We start from the raw sequence: 15,400 nt of genomic DNA on the forward strand, positions 1-15,400 counted from the left end.
AGCACTGGGATTTTCCAGGCAGCTCCAGGATTCCCCTGGAGATGGATCCGTGTTTCCCTGTGTGCCACCAGCACCTCCAGCATTCCCAGCTCTTGGAAAAAAACCCAGATCCGAGGTGGGGCAGCTGAGCTGGGAGATTCCCGAGGGATTTTCCTGCAGCTCCCAGGGTCGGAGCTGGAGCTGGCTGTGCCCCAGGGACAGGTGCCCAAGGGGCGGCTGCAGCACCTGGAGGGATCCGTGCGGCTGGAATGCTGCACCTGGAAGGGGAACTGGGAACCTCTGCTGGGAACAGCCTCTGGTCTGCTGCTGTTCTTCCCTGTGGGAAGCCCTGGGTCGCTGCTGCTGCTGTCACAGAGCTCTCCCTGCTCTCCGGTGGCTTTTCCAGGGAATGTCTGAGGCTCCTTCCCAGACAGGTAAAAGCAGAAGCCACTTGTTGGCATTTTGAGGACTCCGATCCTGCAATTCCAGCCTCAGGCTGCTGGACTGGGACAGGACTGGACTTTTGGGCCTCCAGGACACATCAGGAGTCTGTGGTGGGTTGGGATGTGCTCAGCTAATCCAACCCTGAAGGGAGGAATTCCTACAGCTGCCTCTGAGCCAGAGCACCAGGGCTGGGGCGTTTTCAGACTGGTCCCTTTGCAATGTGACTTCTCCAAGAGGAGAATCTTTTTCCTGGCAAAATGGGCTGGAAAAGGGCTGGGTGAGGAGCCAGAGTCCTGCTTGTGCCGCTGGGACCCTTCTCCCCGTCCTCGTTCGGGACCTTCCCTGTGCCTTGTGATATTTTTTCCCCTCTCAACACCTGCCCTGCTGGCACTGGAAGAAATCCTTGGGAGCTGTCGTGTTACAGCTCGTTAAAATACAGACTGTGGGTTCAGGCTCTTCCCTTCCCTGGCCATAATAATCACCAGAGAATCTTGGAGCATCAAAATATAAAGGACAGACGAGACAGGAAGTTGCTGGTTTTGCGAAAAGCTTTATTGAATGATTGTGATTGTGTGCAATGGGATCAGAGGGATCACTGGGCTGGGACGGGATCGGGATCTCCGTGGCCAGTCCCCACCGTCGGCACTGCAGCTGCTCCAGCAGCTGCAGGGACGTGAGGACTGCGCTGTGCAGAGCTCCTGCAGCCTGCAGAGAGAGAGCGCAGGATTTTCCTTGGGGAAGGGATGATGTTTGTGGTGCCCCGTCCTCCCCGCACCCCTTGACACGGCCCCAGGGCGTTCCCAGCTCTGGGGCACAACCCCCGTGTCCCTCCCCGCGTCACTCACGGCACATTCACAGCCCCAGGCCCTTCTTCAGGCTGGAGATCAGGGGGTATTTGCCCTGGTGGCAGAAGGTGCCAGTGAAGTCATCCAGGTCGATGGTCCACACCATGGCGCCTCCAAAGTTGTTCTTCTTCAGCCAATCCACCTGTGGGGAGGGAAATCCCGCTGAGCCCCAGGAGCTGATCCCACGGGAGGCTCCGGCCCCGGCCCCGGCCCAGCACGGCCCCGCTGCCCCCAGACCTTGAGTTCAAAGCTCCTGACGTTGTCGTAGCCGATCCATTCGTTGCCCTTGTAGGCGTAGGGAACGTCCTCGGGGGCATCCCAAGCCTGGGTGGCTCCGGAGTTCAGGAAGGTGCAGATCTGGGAAAAAGGGCAGTGGGAACGGGGGCCAGGTTAAGAATTCCGTGCTGGGAAGTGCCAGCAGTGTCTGCCCTGCCCTTGCAGTGCCGGGGCCGAGTCCCACACGCACCTCGTAGTAAGCCAGGAGCCCGGCCTCCCTGGTGTAGGGCCCAGCTGGGCCTGGCCCGGAGGATGGGGCTCCGATGCCGTTGTTGGATGGGTTCTGCAGGGTGAAGGTTTTCCCGTAGGCTGGGAATCCCACCAGGAGCTTCTCAGCTGGGGCACCATTGTTCTTCCAGTAGTTCATGGCGTATTCCTGGAAAAGCCAGCACGGCTCAGGCGTGGGCCGGGCTGTGCTGTGGGGAGAGGAGCCCTGGGCCAGGGGCCCCAAAGGCACTCACAACACTGAGGGTGCTGCCGCTGCTGAACAGGGGGCTGTTCTCGCCCGTGGAGCCATCCCAGGGTCCGTGGAAGTCGTAGGTCATCACGTGGATGTAATCCAGGTACCTGTGGGCGGCGGGAGCTGTGTCCTCACCTGAGGCCCCAGAGCTGAGGGTGCCCGGTCACCCCCCAGCCCCGCACGTGGGGCTCCCCCCGGGGCTCTCTGCAGCTTTCACTGGCAGGGACACACCCCAGTGCCACCAGTGACCCCAGGCTTGCCACTCACTTGCCCAGCTCAGCGATCTCGTAGCCGGCCTGGATGGTGGAAAGTCCTCCGGCCACAGCGGCGGTGACCATGAGCCGGGGCTTGTTGGTCTGTCTGGCTTCCTGCTGGAAGGCTTCCAGCAGTTCCTGAGGGATCCAAGGGACAGCAATCACCTGGGGGCTCTGGCATGGGGCTTTGAGTCCGCCCAGGGCTCACAGGCCTGGAGCCAAGCCCACCTTAACCAGGACGGTGAAGAGAGCCTTGTCCTGGGCGGGGCTGCCCCTGGAGCCGGGGTATTCCCAGTCCAGGTCCAGACCGTCGAATCCGTACTGGCGCAGGAACCTGACCACGGAGTTGATGAAGGTCTGGCGGTTCTGGGGCGTGGAGACCATGGTGGTGAACCTGGGCAAGCAGAGCAGGGCAGAGTTGGGGGTTGGAATGGAGCCTCTTCCTGCTTTCCCTCCATTTCCTGATATCATTACTGGAAAGAGCTGGTTTGTACTCACTTCTCTGTGCCAAAATTCCATCCTCCAATGGCCAGCAGGGTCTTCAGGTTGCTGTTCCTGCAAGGAAGAGACAGGCACTGGAGTGACCCCAAGGGTTTGGGGTGGCCTTCACAGGCTGGGTTCTTTTAAAGGTAAAGGCCAAGGGCCAACAGGCAGCGCCCAGAGTCACTGTCCCCAAGCTGAGGGGACGGGACGGGACTGTCCCCCTGCCCTGCCCTGCCCAGCCACAGAGGGAGCAGCAGCCGTGCCCGGGGCTCCCGGCACTCACTGGTTCTTGAGGCCGTTGAAGGACTTGTAGAGGGTCTCGTCGTTCCACTCGTAGGTGGTGATCTCGTTGTTGTTCATGCCGGCGAAGGCGTAGATCAGGTGGTTGCACAGGTTGGGGTCGATGTTGTCAGGGGTGTATTTGCCCTCCCCAGGCCTGTACTGGGCCCAGTTGGTGAAGTAACAGGTGAGCACATAGGCAGAGCCTGCGGGGACACCGCGGGCATGGAGGGGCTGCAGTGCCCTGGGCACAGCCCGGCCCCTCGGGCACAGCATCCCCGCGGGAACGGCCGCGGCACGGCTCCCCGTGCGGGGCAGGAGCTCCGGGAAAGGGCAGCGGGGCCGGGCATCCCTCGGGCCCTGCCGGGCTCCGCCACGGCCCCGCCGCCGGCGCCTTCCTCCTCTGGGCCGGGCCGGGCTCGGGGCCGCCGCCTCCGCTGCCCTTCAGCCCCTGCCCCGGGCTCTGTGCCCCGCACGGGCCCATCCTGCCCGGGAGGCAGCGCCCAGCTCCGGCACCCGCTGCTCGGGGCCAGCGGCACCTACCGAGGTGGGCGTTCAGCAGCAGCAGCGCCAGGCCTGCCAGGGCACAAGGAAACAACAAGGGCGTCACTCTTTGCTCTGACAAATGTCTTGTGCAAGGCTCTGCTCCCAAGCTCAGGCAGAGGACTTATTCTAGAGGAGAGCCTAAAATTTCTCCAACATTTCAGGTCAAAGCATAGAAAAGACCAGATGCCAATGCAGTCATTCGATTTTTAGATGTAAGTTAGAAAGCACATTTCAATTCCAGCCTGCAATGAACTCTGTCCATGTTCAAAGCAGAACAGATCCCCAAGCACACCAACACTAAAGAACAGACATCTCCCTCCCCAAAGGAAATTGTGAAACCTTTGACAGCAAAGAGAGAGCGGCATTTCTATCCCTCCACCCCCTGTACCGGCAGCAGAGTGACAGTGGCAGAGCCCCCAGCCCTGGGCAGGAGGGCAGAGAGCTCCAGTCTGCAGCAGCACTCACCGGTGAGCACAGTGAGCTTGGCCATCGTGGACCAGGACTGATGGGCTCAGCCTCTCTCCCGCTTTTATATCCTTCCCGATTCCCCTGCCAGTCTTACATCAATAGGCATGGACAAACATTATGACATTTGGCAAAGATCCCCATCAACATCTGACAGCAGGACAATGGGCCTGAGCTCCCCGGCTGCAGGGGTCACTGGTGTGGGGCTGTGCCATGTCCTGGTGCTGCAAGGGCAGATAAAGAATGGGATCAGGTTGCTTTGAGTGTCCAAATGTTGTTTTTAACAACAGCTTTTTGTCCCCACTGGCAACTGCGCAGTGACCAATGGCTGAAGTGTGTGACCTTGGGGTGTCCTTGTGTCGTTCCAGAGGTGTTGGCACTGCCAAAACAAATGTGTGGCGCAAGTGTTTGGTCTCCTTGTGTTGATGGAAACAAAGTGAATCAGAATCAGGTTCTGCTGCGTTGTCCTCCCACTTGTTCTTGTGACAACGGGTGTCAGGATGTTAGGGGAGGAAGATGATGAAAACAATGCCTCTTACAGAAGAACTTATCTTTATCAGGTGGAGAATGACACAGTAAAAACCGATGTGGTTTTTCTTTAGTGATGGGATTCCTCCTGTCTGCTTCCCTGAGGAGACCCCAGCTGAGCTGGGTGGGCAAGACACAGCTCAGACCACCCAGCCCCTCGGTGCCAGCGCTGCCCACAGCGAGTGACCCGGATCCCAGAGCCTCCAACATTCCCAGGGCTGGAGCCAGAGCCCCGCTCAGCCCTGCCTCGGGACGGTCCCACCAAGGACACCCAAGGCTGGCAAAGCCCAAAGCGTGGGTTTGGCAGCGCCAGCCCCTGGGGACGGGCACAAGGACAGCACAAGGTCACACACTTCAGCCCTGGGTCCCTGCGCAGCTGCCAGAGGTGACACAAACATGGAAACAACCCTTGGAACAATCAAAGCAATCTAATCCCATTCTTTATCTGCCCTTGCAGCACCAGGACATGGCACAGCCCCACACCAGTGACCCCTGCAGCCGGGGAGCTCAGGCCCATTGTCCTGCTGTCAGATGTTGATGGGGATCTTTGCCAAATGTCATAATGTTTGTCCATGCCTATTGATGTAGGACTGGCAGGGGAATCGGGAAGGATATAAAAGCAGGAGAGAGGCTGAGCCCATCAGTCCTGGTCCACGATGGCCAAGCTCACTCTGCTCACCGGTGAGTGCTGCTGCAGACTGGAGCTCTCTGCCCTCCTGCCCAGGCCTGGGGGCTCTGCCACTGTCACTCTGCTGCCGGTACAGGGGGTGGAGGGATAGAAATGCCGCTCTCTCTTTGCTGTCAAAGGTTTCACAATTTCCTTTGGGGAGGGAGATGTCTGTTCTTTAGTGTTGGTGTGCTTGGGGATCTGTTCTGCTTTGAACATGGACAGAGTTCACTGCAGGCTAGGATTGAAATGTGCTTTCTAACTTACATCTAAAAATCGAATGACTGCATTGGCATCTGGTCTTTTCTATGCTTTGACCTGAAATGTTGGAGAAATTTTAGGCTCTCCTCTAGAATAAGTCCTCTGCCTGAGCTTGGGAGCAGAGCCTTGCACAAGACATTTGTCAGAGCAAAGAGTGACGCCCTTGTTGTTTCCTTGTGCCCTGGCAGGCCTGGCACTGCTGCTGCTGAACGCCCACCTCGGTAGGTGCCGCTGGCCCCGAGCAGCGGGTGCCGGAGCTGGGCGCTGCCTCCCGGGCAGGACGGGCCCGTGCGGGGCACAGAGCCCGGGGCAGGGGCTGAAGGGCAGCGGAGGCGGCGGCCCCGAGCCCGGCCCGGCCCAGAGGAGGAAGGCGCCGGCGGCGGGGCCGTGGCGGAGCCCGGCAGGGCCCGAGGGATGCCCGGCCCCGCTGCCCTTTCCCGGAGCTCCTGCCCCGCACGGGGAGCCGTGCCGCGGCCGTTCCCGCGGGGATGCTGTGCCCGAGGGGCCGGGCTGTGCCCAGGGCACTGCAGCCCCTCCATGCCCGCGGTGTCCCCGCAGGCTCTGCCTATGTGCTCACCTGTTACTTCACCAACTGGGCCCAGTACAGGCCTGGGGAGGGCAAATACACCCCTGACAACATCGACCCCAACCTGTGCAACCACCTGATCTACGCCTTCGCCGGCATGAACAACAACGAGATCACCACCTACGAGTGGAACGACGAGACCCTCTACAAGTCCTTCAACGGCCTCAAGAACCAGTGAGTGCCGGGAGCCCCGGGCACGGCTGCTGCTCCCTCTGTGGCTGGGCAGGGCAGGGCAGGGGGACAGTCCCGTCCCGTCCCCTCAGCTTGGGGACAGTGACTCTGGGCGCTGCCTGTTGGCCCTTGGCCTTTACCTTTAAAAGAACCCAGCCTGTGAAGGCCACCCCAAACCCTTGGGGTCACTCCAGTGCCTGTCTCTTCCTTGCAGGAACAGCAACCTGAAGACCCTGCTGGCCATTGGAGGATGGAATTTTGGCACAGAGAAGTGAGTACAAACCAGCTCTTTCCAATAATGATATCAGGAAATGGAGGGAAAGCAGGAAGAGGCTCCATTCCAACCCCCAACTCTGTCCTGCTCTGCTTGCCCAGGTTCACCACCATGGTCTCCACGCCCCAGAACCGCCAGACCTTCATCAACTCCGTGGTCAGGTTCCTGCGCCAGTACGGATTCGACGGTCTGGACCTGGACTGGGAATACCCCGGCTCCAGGGGCAGCCCCGCCCAGGACAAGGCTCTCTTCACCGTCCTGGTTAAGGTGGGCTTGGCTCCAGGCCTGTGAGCCCTGGGCGGACTCAAAGCCCCATGCCAGAGCCCCCAGGTGATTGCTGTCCCTTGGATCCCTCAGGAACTGCTGGAAGCCTTCCAGCAGGAAGCCAGACAGACCAACAAGCCCCGGCTCATGGTCACCGCCGCTGTGGCCGGAGGACTTTCCACCATCCAGGCCGGCTACGAGATCGCTGAGCTGGGCAAGTGAGTGGCAAGCCTGGGGTCACTGGTGGCACTGGGGTGTGTCCCTGCCAGTGAAAGCTGCAGAGAGCCCTGGGGGGAGCCCCACGTGCGGGGCTGGGGGGTGACCGGGCACCCTCAGCTCTGGGGCCTCAGGTGAGGACACAGCCCCCGCCGCCCACAGGTACCTGGATTACATCCACGTGATGACCTACGACTTCCACGGACCCTGGGATGGCTCCACGGGCGAGAACAGCCCCCTGTTCAGCAGCGGCAGCACCCTCAGTGTTGTGAGTGCCTTTGGGGCCCCTGGCCCAGGGCTCCTCTCCCCACAGCACAGCCCGGCCCACGCCTGAGCCGTGCTGGCTTTTCCAGGAATACGCCATGAACTACTGGAAGAACAATGGTGCCCCAGCTGAGAAGCTCCTGGTGGGATTCCCAGCCTACGGGAAAACCTTCACCCTGCAGAACCCATCCAACAACGGCATCGGAGCCCCATCCTCCGGGCCAGGCCCAGCTGGGCCCTACACCAGGGAGGCCGGGCTCCTGGCTTACTACGAGGTGCGTGTGGGACTCGGCCCCGGCAGTGCAAGGGCAGGGCAGACACTGCTGGCACTTCCCAGCACGGAATTCTTAACCTGGCCCCCGTTCCCACTGCCCTTTTTCCCAGATCTGCACCTTCCTGAACTCCGGAGCCACCCAGGCTTGGGATGCCCCCGAGGACGTTCCCTACGCCTACAAGGGCAACGAATGGATCGGCTACGACAACGTCAGGAGCTTTGAACTCAAGGTCTGGGGGCAGCGGGGCCGTGCTGGGCCGGGGCCGGGGCCGGAGCCTCCCGTGGGATCAGCTCCTGGGGCTCAGCGGGATTTCCCTCCCCACAGGTGGATTGGCTGAAGAAGAACAACTTTGGAGGCGCCATGGTGTGGACCATCGACCTGGATGACTTCACTGGCACCTTCTGCCACCAGGGCAAATACCCCCTGATCTCCAGCCTGAAGAAGGGCCTGGGGCTGTGAATGTGCCGTGAGTGACGCGGGGAGGGACACGGGGGTTGTGCCCCAGAGCTGGGAACGCCCTGGGGCCGTGTCAAGGGGTGCGGGGAGGACGGGGCACCACAAACATCATCCCTTCCCCAAGGAAAATCCTGCGCTCTCTCTCTGCAGGCTGCAGGAGCTCTGCACAGCGCAGTCCTCACGTCCCTGCAGCTGCTGGAGCAGCTGCAGTGCCGACGGTGGGGACTGGCCACGGAGATCCCGATCCCGTCCCAGCCCAGTGATCCCTCTGATCCCATTGCACACAATCACAATCATTCAATAAAGCTTTTCGCAAAACCAGCAACTTCCTGTCTCGTCTGTCCTTTATATTTTGATGCTCCAAGATTCTCTGGTGATTATTATGGCCAGGGAAGGGAAGAGCCTGAACCCACAGTCTGTATTTTAACGAGCTGTAACACGACATTTCCCAAGGATTTCTTCCAGTGCCAGCAGGGCAGGTGTTGAGAGGGGAAAAAATATCACAAGGCACAGGGAAGGTCCCGAACGAGGACGGGGAGAAGGGTCCCAGCGGCACAAGCAGGACTCTGGCTCCTCACCCAGCCCTTTTCCAGCCCATTTTGCCAGGAAAAAGATTCTCCTCTTGGAGAAGTCACATTGCAAAGGGACCAGTCTGAAAACGCCCCAGCCCTGGTGCTCTGGCTCAGAGGCAGCTGTAGGAATTCCTCCCTTCAGGGATGGATTAGCTGAGCACATCCCAACCCACCACAGACTCCTGATGTGTCCTGGAGGCCCAAAAGTCCAGTCCTGTCCCAGTCCAGCAGCCTGAGGCTGGAATTGCAGGATCGGAGTCCTCAAAATGCCAACAAGTGGCTTCTGCTTTTACCTGTCTGGGAAGGAGCCTCAGACATTCCCTGGAAAAGCCACCGGAGAGCAGGGAGAGCTCTGTGACAGCAGCAGCAGCGACCCAGGGCTTCCCACAGGGAAGAACAGCAGCAGACCAGAGGCTGTTCCCAGCAGAGGTTCCCAGTTCCCCTTCCAGGTGCAGCATTCCAGCCCCACGGATCCCTCCAGGTGCTGCAGCCGCCCCTTGGGCACCTGTCCCTGCGGCACAGCCAGCTCCAGCTCCGACCCTGGGAGCTGCAGGAAAATCCCTCGGGAATCTCCCAGCTCAGCTGCCCCACCTCGGATCTGGGTTTTTTTCCAAGAGCTGGGAATGCTGGAGGTGCTGGTGGCACACAGGGAAACACGGATCCATCTCCAGGGAAATCCTGGAGCTGCCTGGAAAATCCCAGTGCTGAGCCCGGGGCCTCGTGGTTCACATGTCACAGGCCAGAAATACATATGTATGGGGATAAATTTCAATAAATATATGTGGGTATGGGTAAATTTATTTAAATTTATATGGGTGGGCATAAATTTAAACAAATGGATATGGATAAATTTTAATAAATTCATATGGATACATTTAAATGAGTTCACATATGGGTATGCAGAGAAATAGGAATAAATGTATATATGCAGATAAATAGAAATAAATATATACATGCAGAGAAATAGGAATATATATGCAGAATAAATATAAATATAAATATAAATATAAATATAAATATAAATATAAATATAAATATAAATATAAATATAAATATAAATATAAATATAAATATAAATATAAATATAAATATAAATATAAATATAAATATAAATATAAATATAAATATAAATATAAATAGTTGGAAGGTCCCTGTCTGCTCTTTTTAATTGGAATTCTTTCTGCAAGGATCAATTCTTGTGCCCTTTGTTACCTGCCACCACTCCCAGGGAACCCAGGGCAAACCACCTTTGTTATAACAGGAGAAGGGCAGGAAAAGTCCTGAAGGAAAATCCTGGAGGAAAATTCCAGGATCTGAGTTTGTTACCCCCACATGAACACAAATCAGTGTCCTTGAGCCCGCCCCAAACGCTCTCTGTTCACACCAAAACACCTTCCATGGATAACAGAGCTGAAAACGCTCCAGGGGTCACTGAGGGGAGGATTTTCCAGATCTATCCCGGTTGAATTTGTACCCTGGCATTTTATCAACCAAGAAAAACATAGGGAAAAAATTCCTTGAGGATGTTGTCCTGTTATCAGCTGTATCCCACCCCGTGCCTGCACCAAATCCCAAAGGCTCAGGCCGGTACATTTTAATCTGCAGGTCAGTCAGCATCCGATACCAGGCTGTTTTCCAGGCTTCCATTCATCCAAGGCTGGGTGACCTCCTGGAAAGTCACCTTCATGCCAGCCCAAAAGGAATTAAACATCCCAGTGCAGGGACACAGCCGTGTCCACACTGCAGAGCGGGCAAAAGGGAGGAAATCCTCGATCTCTTCACACAGGGGGAGAGCTTAGAGTCTCCACCTGGACAGAAGATGGAAATAAAAATGTGGGCAGGATATTTTGAGGCATCCAGGTGATGGAGGTTGGCTTAAGGAAAAATGAGAATGCTCGGCAACACGAGGGTGTCTCAGCCTGGAGGAGAGCAGAGCAGGAAGATGAGGGGATAAATGTGAGAGGAAAATTAACCTGCCCCGTGTTAGGGGCGTTCCTTGTAGAGTTTCACCTCCAAAAAGCAAAGAAACTTCCCTGAGGAGACCCCAGCTGAGCTGGGTGGGCAAGACACAGCTCAGACCACCCAGCCCCTCGGTGCCAGCGCTGCCCACAGCGAGTGACCCGGATCCCAGAGCCTCCAACATTCCCAGGGCGGGAGCCAGAGCCCCGCTCAGCCCTGCCTCGGGACGGTCCCACCAAGGACACCCAAGGCTGGCAAAGCCCAAAGCGTGGGTTTGGCAGTGCCAGCCCCTGGGGACGGGCACAAGGACAGCACAAGGTCACACACTTCAGCCCTGGGTCCCTGCGCAGCTGCCAGAGGTGACACAAACATGGAAACAACCCTTGGAACAATCAAAGCAATCTAATCCCATTCTTTATCTGCCCTTGCAGCACCAGGACATGGCACAGCCCCACACCAGTGACCCCTGCAGCCGGGGAGCTCAGGCCCATTGTCCTGCTGTCAGATGTTGATGGGGATCTTTGCCAAATGTCATAATGTTTGTCCATGCCTATTGACGTAAGACTGGCAGGAGAATCGGGAAGGATATAAAAGCGGGAGAGAGGCTGAGCCCATCAGTCCTGGTCCACGATGGCCAAGCTCACTGTGCTCACCGGTGAGTGCTGCTGCAGACTGGAGCTCTCTGCCCTCCTGCCCAGGGCTGGGGGCTCTGCCACTGTCACTCTGCTGCCGGTACAGGGGGTGGAGGGATAGAAATGCCGCTCTCTCTTTGCTGTCAAAGGTTTCACAATTTCCTTTGGGGAGGGAGATGTCTGTTCTTTAGTGTTGGTGTGCTTGGGGATCTGTTCTGCTTTGAACATGGACAGAGTTCATTGCAGGCTGGAATTGAAATGTGCTTTCTAACTTACATCTAAAAATCGAATGACTGCATTGGCATCTGGTCTTTTCTATGCTTTGACCTGAAATGTTGGAGAAATTTTAGGCTCTCCTCTAGAATAAGTCCTCTGCCTGAGCTTGGGAGCAGAGCCTTGCACAAGACATTTGTCAGAGCAAAGAGTGACGCCCTTGTTGTTTCCTTGTGCCCTGGCAGGCCTGGCGCTGCTGCTGCTGAACGCCCACCTCGGTAGGTGCCGCTGGCCCCGAGCAGCGGGTGCCGGAGCTGGGCGCTGCCTCCCGGGCAGGACGGGCCCGTGCGGGGCACAGAGCCCGGGGCAGGGGCTGAAGGGCAGCGGAGGCGGCGGCCCCGAGCCCGGCCCGGCCCAGAGGAGGAAGGCGCCGGCGGCGGGGCCGTGGCGGAGCCCGGCAGGGCCCGAGGGATGCCCGGCCCCGCTGCCCTTTCCCGGAGCTCCTGCCCCGCACGGGGAGCCGTGCCGCGGCCGTTCCCGCGGGGATGCTGTGCCCGAGGGGCCGGGCTGTGCCCAGGGCACTGCAGCCCCTCCATGCCCGCGGTGTCCCCGCAGGCTCTGCCTATGTGCTCACCTGTTACTTCACCAACTGGGCCCAGTACAGGCCTGGCCTGGGCAAGTTCACCCCCGAAAATGTCGACCCCTGCCTGTGCAACCACCTGATCTACGCCTTCGCCGGCATGAACAACAACGAGATCACCACCTACGAGTGGAACGACGAGACCCTCTACAAGTCCTTCAACGGCCTCAAGAACCAGTGAGTGCCGGGAGCCCCGGGCACGGCTGCTGCTCCCTCCCAGCCCTGCCCCGGCATTCGGGCTCAGCTCGGGGACAGCGGCATCCAGGGATGCTGAGTGAACAGGGACAGGGACACGGACAGGGCAGGGCAGGGTGACAGCCCCGTGCCCTGAGCATGGGGACAGCGGCTCGGGGTGCTGAGGACGTGCGATAACTCGGGGTCCTGCCTCTTCCCTCGCAGGAACAAGGATCTGAAGACCCTGCTGGCCATTGGGGGATGGAATTTCGGCACACAGAAGTGAGTTCAAACCGCGTCCTGCCCTAAACGACACCGTGGGAAGAGAACGAGAGCTGGAAGGGGCTCCATGGGAACCCCACCTCTCTCCTGCTCTGCTTGCCCAGGTTCACCACCATGGTCTCCTCTCCTGAGAACCGGCAGACCTTCATCAAGTCCGTCATCAAATTCCTGCGGCAGTATCAGTTTGATGGGCTGGACCTGGACTGGGAATACCCCGGCTCCAGGGGCAGCCCCGCCCAGGACAAGGCTCTCTTCACCGTCCTGGTTAAGGTGGGCTTGGCTCCAGGCCTGTGAGCCCTGGGCGGACTCAAAGCCCCATGCCAGAGCCCCCAGGTGATTGCTGTCCCTTGGATCCCTCAGGAACTGCTGGAAGCCTTCCAGCAGGAAGCCAAACAGAGCAACCAGCCCCGGCTCATGGTCACCGCCGCTGTGGCCGCCGGACTTTCCACCATCCAGGCCGGCTACGAGATCGCCGAGATTGGCAAGTGAGTGGCAAAGTCCGGGGTCACTGCTGGGATCGGAGGGCTTTCCTGGGAGCGCTGAAGTGAAGGAGCCCCGGGGGGAGCCTCACGTGCGGGGCTGGGGGGTGACCGGGCACCCTCAGCTCTGGGGCCTCAGGTGAGGACACAGCCCCCGCCGCCCACAGGTACCTGGATTACATCCACGTGATGACCTACGACTTCCACGGATCCTGGGAGAGGAACACTGGCGAGAACAGCCCCCTGTACGCCGGCCCTGCTGACACCGGGGACTACAAATACTTCAACGTGGTGAGTGTTTTTGTGGGGCGCTCCCAGGGTCTCCGATCCGTGGCGGCTCCCCCGAGGAGATGTCGAGGAATTCGTCCCACAGATCCCAGCAAGGGCTGGAGCGGGGCTGGTTTCTTGCAGGAATACGCCATGAATTATTGGAAGAGCAACGGCGCCCCAGCTGAGAAGCTGCTGGTGGGATTCCCAACCTACGGAAAGAGCTTCACCCTGCAGAACCCATCCGACACCTCCGTTGGAGCCCCGGCCTCCGGGCCGGGCCCCGCCGGGCCCTACACCAGGGAGGCCGGAACTCTGGCTTACTACGAGGTTTGGCTGCTCCCGTCACATTCCTCTCTCCAGTCATTTGAAGGAAGTGCGCAGGAAGCTCCCAGGGAGTTTTGTGCACGGCTCAGACACAAAGCTATCCCTGGAATGGCTTGGAAGGAGCTGTGTCCTCAGGGAGCAGGGAAGGGGCACCAGACCAGGGGGCAAAGCCAAGGCAGTGGCAGAGCCCGGGCCTTTCCCTTTTGGTGGATAACACTGCTGCTTCCTTCTCCTTAGATCTGCAGTCTCCTGAGTTCTGGAGCCACCCAGGCTTGGGATGAACCCCAGGACGTTCCCTACGCCTACAAGGAGAGCGAGTGGGTCGGCTACGACAACGTCAAGAGCTTCGGCCTCAAGGTCTGGGGGCAGCGGGGCCGTGCTGGGCCGGGGCCGGAGCCTCCCGTGGGATCAGCTCCCGGGGCTCAGCGGGATTTCCCTCCCCACAGGTGGATTGGCTGAAGAAGAACAACTTTGGAGGCGCCATGGTGTGGGCCCTGGACATGGACGACTTCACTGGGGATTTCTGCAAGGAAGGCAAATACCCCCTGATCTCCAGCCTGAAGAAGGGCCTGGGGCTGCAGAGCGGCGGTGAGTGGCTCCAGGAGAGCGGGAGCGGCTCCCCGGTGGAGACTCCCAAACTCCCTGTGGAGGTGTGGGGGGGATGAAAGGCCGGGAAGAGGAAAATCAACCTTCTCCTGCTGTGACTTCTCCAACCCCAGAGTGCGTTCCCCCCGCTGAGCCCCTGCCCCCCGTCACCGAGGCTCCCCCCACCACCAGCGGCGGCTCCGGCGGCTCCGGCGGCTCCGGCGGCTCCGGCTTCTGCGCCGGGAAACCCAACGGGCTCTACGCCGACCCCGACAACAGCAACAACTTCTACAGCTGCCTGAACGGCCAGACCATCGTGCAGAGCTGCCAGCAGGGGCTGGTCTTCGACCCCGCCTGCTCCTGCTGCAACTGGCCCCAGTGAGCCCGACCCTTCTCCGGCAACCCGTGCCTCGGGTTCCATTGTGTGCAATAATGGTGATTAAATAAAGCTTTCCCCAAGCAATCCTCCTTGTTCCGACTTTTTGGTTTGGTTTTTTTTTGGCTGTTTTCATGCTCTTGGCTCTGCCGGAGCGCGTGGCTATTAAAATAGCCAACAGCAGGTGTCAATGTTGCCTGCTCTTCCTCCCGGCCGTGGAGGGATTTTCCTGGAGTCTTCCGGCAACGTTCGCAGAAGAAAAGTGGTTGCAGGCCGGAGAGCTGAGTTGCTGTTCCTCTTTGTTCCGTCACAAATCGAGAACTGAGGTGAAGAGGAATTTTTTAGCGGTTTCTAATAGAAATGGAGCACTTAGTCCTTGCCGTAGGTAGAAAACCAGGATAAAGGCAGTTTGTTTCTCCAGGGTTTTAAAGCCTGGGGGAGACAGGAATCGTGGAATCCCAGACTGGGCTGGCTTAGAAGGGACCTTAAAGCTCATCCCATTCCACCCCTGCCTTGGGCAGGGACACCTTCCACCATCCCAGGCTGCTCCAACCTGTGCCCGGTCCCCACCTTGTCACCAGCCCAGGAGCTCCTTGGACACCTCCAGGGATGGGGATTCCACCTCCCCACGGTCTCTCCATGCCCAGCAAATATCTGGCAGCTGCTTTGGATCAGATTCATGGCAAGGACGTTGTAAAATCCTTCCAATTCCCTCCTCTCAAAGGTAACAGGTCTTGGTCAGGAGATCCATGGAGTTCAGGCCGTTCCCCCTGTTTGGGACAGCCAGGAAAGCTCCTCTCTAGAAGGACAGGGATGGGTCAGCTGTGACAATGCCACGAGCTTCGGCCTCAAGGTCTGGGGGCAGCGGGGCCGTGCTGGGCCGGGGCCGGGGCCGGAGCCT

At 58.8% G+C, this 15,400-nt stretch overlaps 3 protein-coding genes across 5 annotated transcripts; 2 read left to right on the forward strand and 1 right to left on the reverse strand.

Annotated features, from left to right (window-relative positions):
* Nucleotides 1-953: 953 nt before the first annotated feature.
* LOC136301053 (acidic mammalian chitinase-like) lies at nt 954-4,102 on the reverse strand. 2 transcript variants are annotated; one of them, XM_066203869.1, is made up of 11 exons: nt 4,032-4,102; nt 3,564-3,596; nt 3,025-3,226; nt 2,757-2,813; nt 2,487-2,652; nt 2,272-2,396; nt 2,006-2,111; nt 1,735-1,920; nt 1,506-1,625; nt 1,269-1,410; nt 954-1,128 (listed from the first exon to the last, which is right to left on the reverse strand). In XM_066203869.1, the coding sequence occupies exons 1-10, from the start codon at nt 4,054-4,056 to the stop codon at nt 1,276-1,278; spliced, it is 1,155 nt and encodes a 384-aa protein (XP_066059966.1). In that variant the 5' UTR covers nt 4,057-4,102; the 3' UTR covers nt 954-1,128; nt 1,269-1,275. The 2 variants fall into 2 exon arrangements, with proteins under 2 accessions (XP_066059966.1, XP_066059967.1); XM_066203870.1 differs by having other exon boundaries at nt 3,025-3,182; nt 4,032-4,064.
* A 1,067-nt stretch (nt 4,103-5,169) lies between these two features.
* Nucleotides 5,170-8,318, forward strand: LOC136300988 (acidic mammalian chitinase-like). 2 transcript variants are annotated; one of them, XM_066203758.1, is made up of 11 exons: nt 5,170-5,240; nt 5,676-5,708; nt 6,046-6,247; nt 6,459-6,515; nt 6,620-6,785; nt 6,876-7,000; nt 7,161-7,266; nt 7,352-7,537; nt 7,647-7,766; nt 7,862-8,003; nt 8,144-8,318. In XM_066203758.1, the coding sequence occupies exons 1-10, from the start codon at nt 5,216-5,218 to the stop codon at nt 7,994-7,996; spliced, it is 1,155 nt and encodes a 384-aa protein (XP_066059855.1). In that variant the 5' UTR covers nt 5,170-5,215; the 3' UTR covers nt 7,997-8,003; nt 8,144-8,318. The 2 variants fall into 2 exon arrangements, with proteins under 2 accessions (XP_066059855.1, XP_066059856.1); XM_066203759.1 differs by having other exon boundaries at nt 5,214-5,240; nt 6,090-6,247.
* Nucleotides 8,319-11,112: 2,794 nt separating this feature from the next.
* On the forward strand, nt 11,113-14,586 carry LOC136300953 (acidic mammalian chitinase-like). The gene is made up of 11 exons (XM_066203703.1): nt 11,113-11,179; nt 11,615-11,647; nt 11,985-12,186; nt 12,409-12,465; nt 12,570-12,735; nt 12,826-12,950; nt 13,112-13,235; nt 13,356-13,541; nt 13,776-13,895; nt 13,985-14,126; nt 14,258-14,586. Exons 1-11 carry the CDS (start codon nt 11,155-11,157, stop codon nt 14,503-14,505), a joined length of 1,428 nt encoding a protein of 475 aa, XP_066059800.1. The 5' UTR covers nt 11,113-11,154; the 3' UTR covers nt 14,506-14,586.
* The last annotated feature ends 814 nt before the right edge of the window (nt 14,587-15,400 follow it).

The sequence above is a fragment of the Chamaea fasciata genome, unplaced genomic scaffold (assembly GCF_029207755.1).
Source record: "Chamaea fasciata isolate MVZ Bird 193981 ecotype frontalis unplaced genomic scaffold, bChaFas1.0.hap1 SCAF_25, whole genome shotgun sequence".
In the NCBI taxonomy this organism is placed as follows: Eukaryota; Metazoa; Chordata; class Aves; order Passeriformes; family Sylviidae; genus Chamaea; species Chamaea fasciata.